Consider the following 16,844-nt stretch of genomic DNA (forward strand, 5'->3'; position numbering starts at 1 on the left):
GGAGATTTAAATCCTTTTTGGCTCCCTTGTGTCAAGGTCAAACTAGGAATCCAATCTTGAATGCCATATTTAATTTATTTACAATGGAACAAGTAGCACTTTTAAAGGTCTTAGCTTTATACAGAGGTTTTCTACTGGTTTCCTTACTTTCAACATATCTAGGCTTTGTATTCTAACACAGCATTCATAGCAGAAGTAAATATGTAAGGTCTCTGAAGATGGCAGAAACTCTTCAAGTGAAAGTTGACTTCAATGTCTAATAACCTCACAGGATTCCTACTTTGATCTCTTTGGAGGGATCTTAAGTCTTATGGTTTTTTGTTTGGTTTTATTTTTTGGTTTTTGTTTTTGTTTTTGCTTTTTTCATTTTGGTAAGGAGATCAAACCCAGGGACTCACATATACAAGGCAACTGCTCTACACCTGAGGTATACATCTAGTCCTAATATTTTCTGATTATGCCAATTCAACAACTGTAGTTTCACAAATTTTTACAAAAGGTATTTTTAAATGTTTGACTTCTAGTCTTTGTCAACTGGGAGTTTTTTTTTTTTTTTAAATGCACTTGTGTGTATGTACAGAAGTACATGTGTGTGCTTGTAAAGGCCAGAGGGCAACCTCTGGTGTCATCTTCAAAAACATCATTATATATTTCATTACTCTGGAGCTCATCAATCAGGCTAGATAAGCAGGAGGCCCTAGGGATCTTCCTGTCTCCACCTCTGTAGCAATGGTATCATTAGCATCCACCTCCATAATCAGGCTCTTTAAATGGGTTCTGTGTATCAAACTCAGGTCCTCTTGCTTGTACAGCAAGCCCTCTACGGACTGAACTATCTTTCCAGTTCCCTCAACTTGACTGACTGAGCTATCTCACCTGCCCCCTTGAACTGGGATATTTCTCAGAGGCATGTTCTATACTAGAAATGGTATTTAGCATCTTATAGTGTTTTCCACATACATTTCTAGCTGCACAACAGGGCCCAATTCTTAGTTCACAGGGCTGGTAAGCACTTTACAATCATTCTATTGTATTAGAATAATCTCTTTTCTAAATCTAGGTAAAATTTATTACCTGTATTATTTTTTTACTATTGATGTTAGCATTTCTGGTGCAGAACTTATTATCTTTTTTGGTTGTTAGTACTGATTAGCAACTGAATGGTAAACAGCTTACCTGATTTCACAGGGTCTATCTTATGTGACTTTTCTATTTATTTATTTAATTATTAATTAATTAATTAATTATTATGTATACAGCATATATGACTGCAGGCCAGAAGAGGGCACCAGATCTCATTACAGATGGTTGTGAGCCACCATGTGGTTGCTGGGAATTGAACTCAGGACCTCTGGAAGAGGAGTCAGTGCTCTTAACCGCTGAGCCATCTCTCCAGCCCTTATATGACTTTTCAAAATCTAGGCTGATTTTTAAAAAATCACTTATTTTTGTATTTAGAATGAAGGGAGATAACAAGAGACTTTTAAAATTTCCTTGTAAAAGCACAGAGGTAAAAATTTTAGTTTTTATTTTCCTTTAAAATTTAAGCTAAATTGTCGCATACTTCTTGAAGGCTTTCTAACTTGTACAGAAGGTTGGCTGTCTCTTGTATGACAGTCTCGTGATACCTAGTTCATACCTTTATTACATTAATTACCACATCAAATTATAATTACCACATCATTATATATCTTCTATTATTAGTATGTGATCTCCTTGAAATACTTTGTACTTGCCATTTTAGAATCTTCAGAGCTTGGCATATCCAAAACAGCAAGTCATAAAAATGTTATAGACGTCTTCAGAAGGAACCAAGCATGGGGGCACCTTGATCTTGATCTTCTAGCCTCCAGAAATGTAAGGCTATTTAAAGTCTTTAAATTGCCAGCTTGTGGTACTTTGTTGCTACAGCTCTAGCAATCTAGTACATCCCAGTAATGAAACAAAGACATAAACAAGGCAAATGTGTCACAGATTTACAGGACAAAAATCTGACTGACACAGGTCTCACTGACCTAAGTATAGGGGTTGGCATGGATTCACTACTTTCTGAAGAAATCTGTCCTTTGCCTTTTCCAGCTTTTTTCCTGGCTAGCTTTCCCTGGCTCATTATACTTATAATAACAGAACTAGCAGAGGCAAACTAACTGAAGCCTAACACTGCCTTCCTCCAGCACCGTTTCCACTGTCCCACTGCCTTCTCTGCCTTGCTTCTCTCTTCTCTTGCTTTGGGATAATTCTTCTGTATACTATGAATATGTATTATTTTATTGGTTTAATAAAGAAGCTGACTGGCCAGCTGAATAGGATAAGGTTAGGCAGGAGAGCCAAACTGAGAATGCTGGGAGGAAGTAGGGTGGAGTCAGGACTAGTGAGCAGATGCAGAGAGAAGCAAGATGGGCATGCCATACTGAGAAAAGGTACAAAGCCACATGACAAAGCACAGATAAGAAATATTGGTTAATTTAAATGTAATAGTTAGGTAGTAACAAGCCTGAGCTATTGGCTGAGCATTTATAATTAATATTGAGTCTCTGTGTTGGTTATTCATGAACTGGCGAGCAGGAAAGAAAAGTCCGCCTACATACTCCTTTTTAAGAACCTATGTGATTACACCAGGCCCACTCAGATAATCCTAGATAATCTCCCCATTTCAAAATCCTTAACTTGATCTCAACTGTAAAGTCCCTCCACTATGTATATAAGGTAACACAGAAACTCAAGGGATTAGAACACAGGCATCTTTAGAGTGCTTTCTACTCTGCTTATAGACATGAAAGCTGAATATAAACACAACGTGTAACCTAACAATTCTACTTCTACACACACACACATTTGTAATGGGAGATAATAACAAGAATTTTCATAACACTATTCTTAATAGCAAAAAAAAATGAAAAAAAACCCTCAAGAGTCTACAAGCAATAAAAAGGATAACTAAGTTTACTATGTTCCAGCAATGAAATAATACACAACACTGAAAAATAAAATACAACTATCCACTTCAACATGGATGTACCTTAGAAATTGTCAAGCAAAATGTGAAGTTATAGAGAAATGTATGCAGCATATTTCTGTTATATAAATTTAAAAAGCAAGCAGGATTACATATATTATTTAGGTATACATTCATAGAAGGTTATTAAAATAAGCAAGGGAATGAACAGGATGGGCATAATGCCTGAGAAAGAAGAATGTGATGAAAGAGCGGATGGGGAAGAAAGGGCTTTCACAGGAAGCAAGTAGTGACCATGTTACCTGTTTTGTTTTGTTTCCCTTAAATCATATAAAATATACAGGTATATAGAGTACTTTATGTATGACATTTCTCATTTAAAATTTCAATTATAATTAAATACATTTGAAATGTGCTGAACACGCCGGGCAGTGGTGGCAGCGCACGCCTTTAATCCCAGCACTCGGGAGGCAGAGGCAGGTGGATCTCTGTGAGTTCAAGGCCAGCCTGGTCTACAAAGTGAGTTCCAGGAAAGGCGCAAAGCTACACAGAGAAACCCTGTCTCGAAAAACCAAAAAAAAAAAAAAAAAAAAAAAAAAAAAATGTGCTGAACACAAGTTGTATGAAATGCATGTAATGAAGAACTAGTCAAATATGCCTCCTAGAAAATCCAATGCTGATAAGAAAGTTCTAGGTTACAGAAGAAGAAAACAAAACACTGGGAGATACACTCTTCTGACTTTTGGTAGGTCTACCAAAATAATAGGCTTCTAACAAATACCTACATAACGCTAGGTATGCTTGTAAATAACAAAGTGAACAGCAGCTCAAGGCTATAACCTGTCAAGAAGTACCCACAGACAGAATCCAGCTATCGCAGGCATCCTGGCACACAGCACTCCATCAGCTCACTTCTGCTCTCTACTCTCTCTTCACTCTCCCCTGTCTCAAGATTCATTACCAGGCTGGCCTGGATGGCACTGGAGTTTGAGACTACACCTTGAAAAGCCAGGTACATAACATATAAACGTAACATCTTCAAGAGGATTATTATGGACTCTGATTTTCAAGACACCCACCTAAACCCCCTCCTCCCCCATCTCTCCCATTATTTACCCCGACTTCCTATAACTAAGGACATTGTTCTTTATTACATAATTAACAATACCTGGAAAATTAACTACAGCTTTAGGAAACTATGACTGCAGGCAGGTCCATGGGCTCTTTGGGAAAAGTACAGGTGAACTAGAAGTCAGTATCTAGGTTCTAGGCCTCACTCACAGCATCTTACAGCATAAACTGGAGTCAATCTTCTCATTCTTCTGAGGTTCAATTTCTCTCCCTTATATGTAATGAGATTTCAATTAAACTCTAAATTTCTCCAATATCATCTATACAAACATTTACACTAAGATAAGCTTTTCAGCATGTTGGGGTTCTCTCTGCTTTAGAAGGGACATTGAAAGCCTGGAGAGTGTGCTAGGGAAATAGGCTGACCTGGTAGTGTGCTCTTTTTCCTAAAAGAGAAGAGAATGAGAAATGAGCCCCATCACTGGGGAAGTCAGCCTAAGAACGATGAAAACAAACTTCACAGCTTTACTTGTGGGTGCCTTTCATTCAGTATATGAAAACATGTTATAGAAATGCTACTATCCAATATAATTAAAATATTCTGCCACATAGTCAACTTTTATTCTTCTATATCATCAACTCTGCAACAGTAAAGATTTGTTCTCCACTTACCTATTAAGTATTAGTTACCTGTCCAAATATCTTAATCCTATTTATTCCCTAAAGGAGAACTCAACTGTTAGGAAAGATAAAAGCAAAGGAAAAAAGTATACAACAAGCTCACTAACAATAAGCAACCCTCAAATAGCTACAACTAATATGAACACTGGGTAGGTGATCCACAAATCCTAAAATAAAAAATGAATAATAAATAATAATAAATTATATTTATAAATAATAAATTGTATTTATAAATAATAACAAATTTAAAACAAAAAATGAAAAGGACTAAAAGCAGGTTTTGAAGGTCTTTGCAAGCAATGGTCAAGGGCATGAACTTTAGCTTGTGTACAATAAAAAGCTGCTAAGTATTTTTTTTAAGAGGGTGAGGAAACCAGCCAAGTCTCTATTCTTGAAAGATACCTAGTGGCAGCATATATCCAAGAGAAACAAGAGGAGAAAAACCATCCTGTAGGCTGTTATTACTAACAAATTTTAACATGAAACTAAAATGCTCACTGAAGCTATGAAATAAATTTCAAAACTATTACAATATTATTAAAGAAACTTACAATGAGTTATGGCTTGAAAATTATTTGAGGACATTAAATAGTCACACTTTAAAATCTCCTTTTCTTAAGTCTTCACATTACATATGCACACTTTTTTCAAATAAAATTAACACTTTAAATAGTATTTATGAGCATTAAGGCCACAAGATTTTTAAATATTTACCTAACCATTTAGAAAGCCCTTGGCATTTTAGGTATAGAAAAAATCTCTTACAAACTAACTTTCCTTTTTCTAAAGCTCACACTGAAGTAAGGACACATGCAATGGCAGTGCTCTGCGCTGACCACTACACTCCGAGATACATAACTGAAGGAGCAGAAATGCAGTTCGGTTCCCGTCACAACTTTCCTATAGACAACTGATTTTGCTCGAAACTTCCTCTTAGTTGGAGCCTACTCTTGGCTAACTGTAAACTCACTGCTTCTATTAACCCTCCAAAGAACACAGTCAGCAATAATTAGATTTTAACCTTAAATTCCTAAGTATGTTTCTAAAAGAGGACCTTACCTAAGAACTGACATAAATACAATATTTTAATATTACAAATATAATAGAAATATTTTACATTCATGCCGTTATTTTCAGCATCATATCTAATATAACATCCAAAAAGTCAAATATTACTCTAACTCTATTCTCATGTAAACAAAAACATTTATGTTGATTTTTGCATTTTCAAGTGTTTTTCAAAGATTTTAATAAAGACGTTTAAATGCTAGAAGATGTTTCAACAATTTTATCACAAGAATGAATTCACTTTTTAAAAGAAAGCTCTCTCAAAAAAATGCAGTTTTGTTCATTTCTCCCCAGTCATACCTTGGAAAATATACAGGGATAGCAGGGATAATCTTCAATATTAAAATAAACCTTTTTTTAAAATTATTCATTTGTGAATCCATATACTTTTATTTATATAATACTGAAAGCAAAAAAAATCACTGAATGAAATTAATTTAGAATCAGAAGATATTATAGAATTCATTTGCTGGTACACAGACACAGATAAGTTCATTGATGTCTCCAAAGTTAAACAGTAAGGCCAAGATTTGATCCTTAAACCTCTGCCTCCAAATCCAGATCATTTCCCTTATGTCAAGTTTCACCTAAATTCTTATTTTACAATTATCATATATAACACTTGAACAATTAGAAGACTGCTTGATCTTCTACTTCCATAAAGGTACTGATTTCTTAACTTTTTAACATAAAACACAGGCAAAAAGCACAAATCCTCTATGTTAAACATCAAGAACAGCATAAATAAAAATTCTTGTATTGTAATCTTTGCTAGGTTAAAAATACCCTTATCTAGAAATGCCCAAATAGTATCACTTCAGAGCACTGAACAGTAAGTACCCAAGTATAAACCTCTAAACTATTAGCATATACTTTAAGACACTCAAAATGTTTTTACTCAAGAGCAGAATCTGAGTAAGGGTTTTCTACTCTAAGAAAATATGCTGTCTTTACAAACACGAATTGTATTTTCTTCTATTACAAATAATAAGTGGCATTATCTGGAATAATACCGCACTTAAAGGATGAAAAAAAAAGTTGACTTGATAGCAAAGGAACCACACTAGGAAGACTAGAATTTTTCAGTTTACAAAAGAGCATATGTAACTGTTCATAACTTACCAACAAATTACTACCAAAATATTTAAACTGTAATATTTGCCTAAAAACTCTCTACAAAAGTGGTGAAACTATGCTAAAAGGCTTTTCCAATGTTAAAATGCAATCTAGTCACATAAAAGTCAAACATATTCCAATCTATGAAAATAGCTGACACATCTGATAGACAGCTAATCTTCTAACAAGTTTTCACTTGATAAACATTTTTCTACACATTGTCTACTATTGCCAGTAGTAAACTTAGAAAACAAAAGGTGTAACTGCTTTGTTTGTTTTTCCTAGCATCTGGACAATAACAACAGCACAACAGTGGCCTCCCAAGTCAAGCAAAGTGGTACATTCAGGAACAGGAGACAGAAGGGTCCTCCAGTTGAAGGCCCATCTAGGAGAGCCAGACAAGAATACACAGCAAGACTCTGTCTCAAAAAAGAAAAAGAAAAAAAATCAAGGGGCAGCATAAAAAGGTCTCATGAAACACTACATAGTGATACATAGATCAGTGTTTAGCAGGCCATAAAATCAATGTAGTGGCTCGTAGATTATTTTGAAAAGAACACAAAACACAGAGAGACCAGTGCCTCAAATGTGTAAAGAACAAGAAACGTTTGTTTCCCATCTACTGGGTCACAGTGTGAAAAATATCACTAATCAGCAAATCTGACAGCTAAGGATATACAATCCTCCATACAGCCGCTACAGTTACCCTCTAAGTTGCATAGAACACACCTCCCAGAACTGAAAAATCTAATCCGACCCTAAAGTTGCCACTTTTTGGCCCTGTATCTTCCCTGTCTGCCCGAATACACGTCTGCGTAAACTAATGTTAATGTCACCCCACCAAACACAGTCCTTAGGAAGATCCGAAACAATAAACGTAAAAGTATTTGCACTCGGCAAATGTTCAATATATAATAGCTATACTTAAAGGATCTCTTGGTGTGGTACGTGGATTTCCCAACACTATAGAGATACAAGTTCATTCCCTCGTGATGATTCCAATTCCTTTAAAAAAACAAACTATGAAAGCCTATGGGGGTGGAGGAGGAAATGTTTTGGGCATCTTTCCACACATTACTAAGTTTAAAGGTTAAATTGCTAAAACTTTCTCCTAATTATGCAAGAAATACACAAGCCCATGAGTTAGTCTGTAAAAACTTTAAATTGCATTAGTGTATGCTGCTGTCTATTCATCTAAATTAAGTCTCATTTCTGTTCTTTTAATTATAAAAACACTCATTTGTCCTCTCAGTTATCATCATTCCTGACAAGCTCCTTACTGTTGAAAATCCGCATATATACACTCTCATGTTAAAGGCTGCTGGTCACCTCCAGGCAGATATCCTCACTTCAATAGCAAACAGATCAATGGTACCAAAATGCCGTGTGTAGAAGCCTAGTATGTCCAAAGTGGGGGTGGTCAACCTATTGAACCTCAAGTCAGTCACCTCAGTCTTAAAAGCTCTCCACCTGCATAAGTCAAGTCGGAGAGTGGGCTATTTCACTTCCACTCGCTGATTTAAAAAAGAAAGAAAGGAAGGAAGGAAGCCACTGGCTTCTGCTCTTTTAGAGCCCCTAGTACCGGGAGCAGCCTCACCAGCACAGAACATCAGCTCCTGCCCCTCGCTTTCCACCGAGAGCCAAACGCGCTTGCAGAGCAGCGCTCCCCTCCGCACTCCTCTCCGCAGCCCCTGCTCGCCCAAGAGCCCCTACCTGTTCCCGGGAAATGCAAGGCAACGACGGTCTCCTGAACATCTTGCCACTGCCATAGTAACCGGCGGCGCTTTCTCCCAGCGACACGCAGCTGGACCTCCTCCGGGGTCTGATCACAGGCACTTTTTCCTCCGCGGCAGTCGCCAAGCGCTGGGGAGGAGAGGCTCCCCGGACGTGAAAGAAGTGGTCCAAGCCCAGGGCCAGCAGGCAGCCGGCGCCCCCGACCAGGCACGACAGCAGAGGCCTGAGCGCCGGCGGCAGCGCCCCGAGGCCGGAGAACGACACCCACCACACCAGGCCGGCGAAGAGCAGCACCAGGACGCCGTGGCGCAGCCTCACGCGGGGTGCGAGCGTCAGCAGCCCCACGCAGCTCAGCACCAGGCACAGCCGGCCCGCCACGGCCGCCGCCGCCACCGCCGCCGCCGGCTCCCCGCGCAGCCACGACCACCACTGCCACGCCGCGAAGTCGCCCAGGTAGCAGCAGGCGGGCAGCGCCAGCAGCCACCAGGAGCCGGCGGCGCCTCGGCCCGGGCCCCGCTGCGCGCGCCTCAGGAAGCAGGTGAGGAAGAAGAAGGCACAGGCGATGCTGAAGAGCGGGCTGAGGCTGAGCGAGCAGGCGCTCAGCAGCGTCCGCAGCCCGCCCGCCGCGGCCGCCCAGCGCTCGGGCCCCGCGCCCAGCAGCGCGGCCAGGACAAAGGCGGCCAGGGCGCCGAGCGAGAGGCGTGCCCCGGCGCCGAGCGAGGCCGCCGGCGGCTCCACGTTGCAGAAGCGGCAGAGGTGGAAGAAGAAGCCGCGCGGAGGGTCCTGGCGCAGCGGGCTCACGCTGCTCTTCACGTAGCCGTTGCGCAGGCTCTCGGGGGGCGAGGCGGCCGGCGGCGGCGGCGGCTGCGGCGGCGGCGGCGACCTCATGGCTGGCGCGTCCCGCTCGCGCTCGTCCTTCCTCATGGCTCCCCCCGGGCCGCCGGGGTAGCCGCTGGCGCTCGCCGACCCCGCGCCCTCCGCGTTCCGGGCGCCCCGAGCTTCGCAGAGCGGTCAGGGCTGCGCCCGCCGCCGCCGCCACCCGGGATCCCCGGCGCGCGGGCTGAGGGGCGGCGGCGTCCGCCTCATGCTGGCTGAGGAGAGTGGCCGGAGGGCCTGGTCTGTGTCCCGGGGCCGCCGCGGACGCCTCTTCTTTTTTTTCTGCCCGCCCCCCCTCACCTCAGACACCGCTCGGGACAGGAGACGGCGGCGTCGCCTCCACGCTCCCGCGCGCTGCAGCAGTTACCTCACGGCTGCAGCCTGGTCCGTTGGGCGCGCGAGCGGGCGCTCCTCCCCCCCGCGGCGGCTGCCCCTGCCGGGAGCGCGCCCCGCCGGCGGCCCCCCGCGCGCGCTCCCGTGACTCGGCCGGTCGCCACTCGGGCGGCCGCCGCCCCCGTCAGGATGCGCATCCGGGACCCCGCGGGTGAGCGCGCGCCCGCGGCCCGGCTGGTCGCTCCTGGGAGCCCGCTCCCTCAGCCCCTCCCTCGCGTCAGGCTGACTGACTCGGACCCCTCGGGTAGCGCGCGCGCGCGCGGGGCCACCGAGAGTGGGACCGCTGCGCTTGGAACCCCTCCGCCCGGACTGACACAGAGCGACGTGCTCTTGGGCAGATGGGAGGGACTGGCCGTAGTCCTGAGACACCCCACCACCACCAAGCCCAGTCACAGGCGGTAAGTCACGCACGGCCCTGCAAGACTCAGTCAGGTCACTGCGAGGTCTCGGGGAGACGGACCCCAAGGGAAGTGCCTAGTGGACATAACGAGGTGAGAGTAGGTTCACGGTGTGCCGTCGGACAGCCCGAATCCAGACGTGTGAAGGGGGAGGGTCAGCCAACCCCAGGGTCAGGATGAAGAAACTCAGCACTGTTCCATCTGGCCTCCACTGTTTTACCTGGACTCTGGGGGCCCTGCAGCAGGCCCGAGTGATGCCTTCAGTGGCTCAAGAGAGGAGGGCCCCTGGAGAGTGCCCTCTGACATCAAGCATATCTTGCTGAGGAACCTTTTTCAGTGAGGCTAAGAACTAATATCCAAGTCCTATGCTTGGTATCCTTGCCACACATGCGCTGCTTCACCCCCTCTGTCCCTCTACCACAGCCTAGACTTGGCTGTCCCAAAAGTTCTTTCCAAGTAAGAGACTTTTTGTGTGCAACTGTGTTTTCTGGGGGAAAGGAGGGAAGGGAGTTCCATAGTACTAAGACCACTCATCGATTCGAATCGGATGACCTTGAAAGAAGCCAAATAAGATGCTTTCTGTGAAGGACTGATGGAACTGGCCACATTAGGAAAGAAAAAAGTGGGAACAGCATTAGGAAAGACCGACTTAGAAGTGGGAGAAAGAACTTTGCTGAACGAAAGGGACTGTCCTGGAATCCAACCAGGCATAACTCCTTAGAGAGTGTGAACTGTTTCTCTCCACCGAAATTCTCCCTTCAACTTCATGACAGGCCTGCTTTTCTCAAAAAGCTAATTTCACATTTTTCCAGGGAGATGAGAAACCTTAATGTGTGGTAAATCCCACAAACAGGCCTATTTTTCACCAATTAATCTCAGCCCACAGCCATGGCCTAAAGCAGCACATTTTCATATATGGACATAGTTCACATACATAATAGAAATCACTGAGGAATTAACATAAGAATTTGACAAACGTGGGGAAAGACCAGAATTTCCTGGGCTTTTCTATGTATTGAATAAAGGAAAAATATTTAATAGAGTGTTCTAATAGTTACTAAATGTCCTAAATGATTAAAAAAAAAATCATTGGGTCTTTTTTCTGCTGGACAAATGAAAGTGGGGGCTCATTTTAGCTAAACTCAACAAATATGTGTTTTAAATCCTGTACATAGAAGTCATATCACACACACACACACACACACACACACACACACACACACACACACACTAAATTGAAGATTAAATAGGAAACTTTGCCTGTATATTTAGAGCTTGTATAGAAGCGCATGACAAAAGAACATTACTAAAATACCCATTTTAGGTAATTTTTTAAAATAATAAATTATAAAAGCAGGTTTAGATTAAAGTTATTGTATTGTGATTTTTAAATCTGAGCTTGTCATCTGAGATAGAATAGACATGGTGATGAAAACAGTAGTGTACTAGACGCTGTTTCTTGAGTTGCATTCCAACCAGCTATTCATGCCCTGATAGTAAGCAAGTCATGGCTTTTAAATAACTCATTCTTTTCCATTGTAAAAGGAAGTAATTTAACTTAGATGACTTTTAAAGTCTTCTAGTTTTGGAAAGCTATAGTGTCCATATTCCAAACCATGGAGGTATCAAATTGACACAACCAACCTTTGAATTATTTGTGCCACCCAAGTTTTCAGTGTTGATAAGTGAAAATGAAGGTGTTTGTACAAAGAACTGTTGCCTAGAAATAAAATTCAAAGCCGCTTTCACAAAACTTTTATTTTGCAATTCTTTAAACATCTTTTAGCTACCATCAAGATCTTTGTAGGTCTTAAACCCAACTTTCTCAGTATCCAACGGATGAAGCAAATCCCTCTCTACACCAACCCAGTACCTGAAGATTCTAAAATAAAACGTAAGGCTTGTGACAAGACCATCAGAAGTTTACTTAACAAAAAGAATGAGCTAGCTATGTTTATAATAGCTCCCTTCTCTATTTATAGTCTCTGTCAAAGATTACTAGGCTGCATTTCTTAGAGGGCAAATTAATTCTTCTTCTGCCAAACTTAAACAACTAATAGATTCCCTTTGTTCTCATCCTGAGGTTCAAGAATCTATGGCCATTGTTTGTTGTGACAGAAGACCTAATATAGATACCTAACTTCTCTTAGCTCTCTCTAGCCCAGCCTCGTTTTACCTGAGTTGGGTTTGATCCCTATCTCTCCACTTTCTACTGACATGGAATCCTGGTGCTTACCACTCATCTCCTAAGTCATTTGGAACAATGTAACTCCTTGTGTATTATATTGTTCTAATAATACCCAGAGTTGCCGTATGTATACAAAGGGTGAGAATTTTGTTCTATATCCCTTAAAGGTATACCTACTACAATAAGCCGCTAATACATCCACTAACTTTGGAGGAACCCTGCCCTGATCTTTTCCTTCTCAGAGCCTAGAACTGGCCCTAAAAACTAGTTTAGTGCCTAAGGACACTTTTACCATTGACAGATGTTACCTGCCTATAACCTGTGTTTCCTTACAAGCACCGTTTGAGACATTCCAGCACTAGGGTCTGCCCAGCGGTTAGAATACCTTCTGCATCTGATGAAACCTCTGGTGCTAGTCATTTTGATGCATCAAAAATGGTTCTTAGTAAAGCCAAAAAGAGGTCTCATGTTTGGTCTCAACCATTTTTCCTCCTATTCTATCTTCTAGTAACTAATTCCTATCCTTGTGACTTGTATTTTCAACTATTGTTTTTGATAGGATCATTTCCTAACTCTAAAACCCAGAAGTAAAGACAATCCAGTTCTAGATCAATATTCCCAGAAATTCCTTTCCAAAATCAAATTGTTTTCAATGAATCTTGGCTGCTGCACCTATGGTGATTATTATAATTACAATTGTGGAATGTAACTAGAAAAAAATATAGGACAGGAAATTGAATAAGACCTGGGAATCTCATCTCTATTGTCAGACAAAACTCGCATAATCCGACAACTCAGGTTCGGATAGCTAAGAGAAACCAGGCATGGTGGTACATGACTGTTAGCACAACACTCAGTAGGCTGAGGCAGGAGGATCATGAAATCAAAGGCAACCTGAGCTATCCTACACCCTAACTCAAAACACCAAAAGAAGGGAAAAGAGGAGAGAAAGTGGGAGGGATGAAAAAAGAGGAGAGAAGGATGGAGGTAGAGAAATTATGAAGTATTTACTAAGAGGCCTTGGAAAGAGAGTAATATTTACTAGTTCTTTAAAAGATTTTTAACACTGTTCCCTATGTTATCACTTTCAACCATGATTTTCAAACACTTTTCAAAGGAAAATGTTATGCAAGTGATAGGCTGCTTTTCATTTTGTTTTGGTATTTGTTTGTTTGTTTGTTTGTTGAGACAGGGTCTCTCTACTGAGCCCTGGTTGTTCTGGAACTTGCCACGCTGACCTTGAACTCACAGAGATCCACTTGCCTCTGCCTCGTGAGTGCTTGGATTAAAGGCATGTGTCACCACACCCAGCCTTAGACTGTTCTTTTTTAAATAAAAATTTCAGACCACTCAGTAGGTCTCTAGCACTTCCTATTCAAAGCTAAACCAATATGTGGAACCCTTGATAGGAAAAAATAATAATAAAGTTGAAACCTCTGAAATACCTGAAAAAGGAATGTTAATTGAATTGAACTTGGAAAAATAAAAAAAAAAATTCCTGAATGTTCTTCCTAAACGTAACTTCACAGAATTCAGTAAATTACAGCCCATATTTTTAGGAAAAAAGATAGAAAGCAATCTGGCACATTTTAAGTATTAAAGAAACCTTCAGGAATAAGTAAATTAACCAATGTCAAGGAAAAAAGATAGAAAGAAATCTGGCACATTTTAAATATCAAAGAAACCTTCAGGAATAAGTTAACCAGTGTCATTGAGGTTTCAAATTTCTAAATGTTAATATTTTCCCTTAAGTTACATTGAATCTTGTAAGATTTTTGAAAAAGTGAGAGAATCGCCAGGCGGTGGTGGCGCACTGCTTTAATCCCAGCACTCGGGAGGCAGAGGCAGGCGGATCTCTGTGAGTTCGAGGCCAGCCTGGGCTACAGAGTGAGTTCCAGGAAAGGCACAAAGCTACACAGAGAAACCCTGTCTCAAAAAACCAAAAAAAAAAAAAAAAAGAATGAGAGAATGAACATTTACTAACTTACTGAAAAAAATAAAAACAATTCTGTTTTGAAATTGCAAGCAATTCTCTTGTCCAAAGGTTAACAGTATGTTTTTCTTCTAACTACTACCCTTCTCAGAATGGAGTCTGTCCTTTTTTTTTGGTTTTGGTTTTGGTTTTTTGGTTTTTCGAGGCAGAGTGTCTCTGTGTAGTTTTGGTGCCTGTCCTGGATCTCACTCTGTAGACCAGGCTGGACTCGAACTCAGAGATCCGCCTAGCTCTGCTGGGATTAAAGGCATGAGCCACCACCGCCCGGCTGGAGTCTGCCTTTTACTTATTCCTTTTGTTATTTATTTATCGGCGTTATTTACCAGGTGGGAGAAAACACGAGGTACAACAGAATCCACTATAAGAGTTTGTATTAGGGGAGGGAAAGGGTGGCTGTGGGTAGGCCTACTGAATAGAAAGGTGATGGGGGGTAGGGGGGAAAGACAAGCTACCTCTGGTGAGAGGGAGAAAGCAGGGATTGGGTAGAGCTTGCTTTTATAGGTCACCTTGCACATGCATATATGGGCTTATGTAGCTACACCACGTATGTGCATAGATTACATGATCATGCTGCAAACGGATTACTAGAATGTACGGTCCTAGAATAACTAAGCATTTTGCCTGGCTGCTGACAGTGCCTGCGGGGTCATGTGACCCCAGAAGTGGCTAGGAATAATAACACCTTTGTTTTTTAATGTTTCTGTGTATGTGGTATCCATATGTGTATGCATGTGTGGGGGTATACAGTGGGTAGGGGTACATATGTATACTGTGGAGGCCCAAGATTTACCTCCTTATTCATTGAGATAGGATCTCTAGGTGACCCTAGAGCTCACCAATTCTAGTCTCCTAGCCAGTTTGTTCTGGGGATACCATCTCCAGCTTCCTAGTGCTAGAATTATAGGTTGGAAACTAGGCCTACTGGACGTTTAAATGGGTAGTAAAGATTTAAACTTGGGTCCTCATGCAGTAAGCACTTTATATGTGTCCCCAGCCCCTTACTTTTAATTCATTAAGTATCTATTTGCAGAATACTTAGTGCACTATATTAAAAAAACAAACAGACTATGAACAGTTCTTCAGAACTTCCTCAAAGCTACAGCTGTCTCTAGGAAATAGGGCATATACACATAAACTATTAAAAAGTGCAACATATCACATAAAAACTCTGCCACAGCCAGGCAGTGGTGGTACACGCCCTTAGTCCCAGCACTTGAGAGGCAGAGGCAGGCAGATCTCTGTGAGTTCAAGGCCAGCCTGGTCTACAGAGTGAGTTCCAGGACAGCCAGGACTGTTTCACAGAGAACCTTGTCTCAATAAAATAAAATAAAATAAAATAAATAAACAAAACTTGGCTGCAAGTATTGACAACTATTAAAGAAAAAAATTATTCTTGTCAGAATGCCCCCACTGTGTATCTGTCTCATGTTGTCTCACTGTATCTCCTTCTCTAGGACAGTTCTCTCCATACTTTCTTTTTTTCATCTCTGTCCTTTCATTCCCTCACTTTCACTTCCTCTGTAACACCCTTCTCCACAAACATTTACTATCCCATCCTTAATAGGTGCATTCATTTATTAAGTGTCTGGTCCCTGATAACAAAGATACTGTAATGATAATGCTCCATCGTCTCGTGGAACATAGAAGAGTAAAAAACTACTAAAGATCAGAGGAATAGAATCTTTGATGGAGAGCTGAACTAGACTCTTTGCACTCAGGAAGGCCAGAGCAAGAGCACCTACCTAGACTGTCTTGGGAATAGCATGTGAGGAGTAAGGGTCTGGGAGCAGTTGAAGGAAGTTATGTCTGGGTCAGTATTAAAAGACAAATGGAAGTTACCTAAGTAAAGTAGGGAGAAAAGAGAATCTGAGCAAAGGAAGCAAGCAAGTACAAAATTCTGTACAAATGCAACCCTTGTATTTTTGGCTAACTCCAAGCACCCTATACCCATAAAGTATATGGTGGCAAAAAAAAAAAAAGTATGTATTAAGTATGAGGGGGCTAGAGATGATGCTATGCAACATGGAACTGGAGTTATCATTACTATTTCTTAAATATTTGTGTTGTTGCAATATATATTTTCCTGGCTACCTCTAAAGTATACTCTTCAAGTATGAAAATTCTCTTATTCAATCTAGCTCAGTCTCCTGACCAACATAATCTTCATCCTATCACAAGTGATCACTTTTTGTGTTTCTCAAAGCAATTTTTACACATCAGACTTTCAGTTATATGTTCTCTGATATTTTTGGCTTCATCAAAGAATTTTAATAGAAATCCCTTAAATAATTTAACAGAAAACAAGATTCCATATTTTTATAAATATTTATAATATCCATTTTCACAAAATTAAGAAATGGACACTTAAGT

General features: G+C 41.3%; 2 protein-coding genes across 4 annotated transcripts in view; one reads left to right on the top strand and one right to left on the bottom strand.

The window, feature by feature from the left end:
* Window positions 1-9,667, bottom strand: part of Pde3b (phosphodiesterase 3B) — a 141,631-nt gene extending 131,964 nt beyond the window's left edge. For both annotated transcript variants that reach the window (XM_052714500.1, XM_052714501.1), the window contains exon 1: window positions 8,606-9,667. In XM_052714500.1, coding sequence (XP_052570460.1) covers window positions 8,606-9,550 — 945 coding nt within the window. In that variant the 5' untranslated portion in view covers window positions 9,551-9,667. The remainder of the gene's footprint in view (window positions 1-8,605) is intronic.
* A 61-nt stretch (window positions 9,668-9,728) lies between these two features.
* Window positions 9,729-16,844, top strand: part of Psma1 (proteasome 20S subunit alpha 1) — a 135,028-nt gene continuing 127,912 nt past the window's right edge. Inside the window, exon 1 of one of the 2 annotated variants that reach the window (XM_052714507.1) lies at window positions 9,729-10,293. In XM_052714507.1, coding sequence (XP_052570467.1) covers window positions 10,025-10,293 — 269 coding nt within the window. In that variant the 5' untranslated portion in view covers window positions 9,729-10,024. The remainder of the gene's footprint in view (window positions 10,294-16,844) is intronic. The other variant, XM_052714508.1, reaches the window with a different exon arrangement.

The sequence above is a fragment of the Peromyscus californicus genome, unplaced genomic scaffold, assembly GCF_007827085.1.
Source record: "Peromyscus californicus insignis strain IS unplaced genomic scaffold, ASM782708v3 Scaffold_4__1_contigs__length_199733344, whole genome shotgun sequence".
NCBI lineage: Eukaryota > Metazoa > Chordata > Mammalia > Rodentia > Cricetidae > Peromyscus > Peromyscus californicus.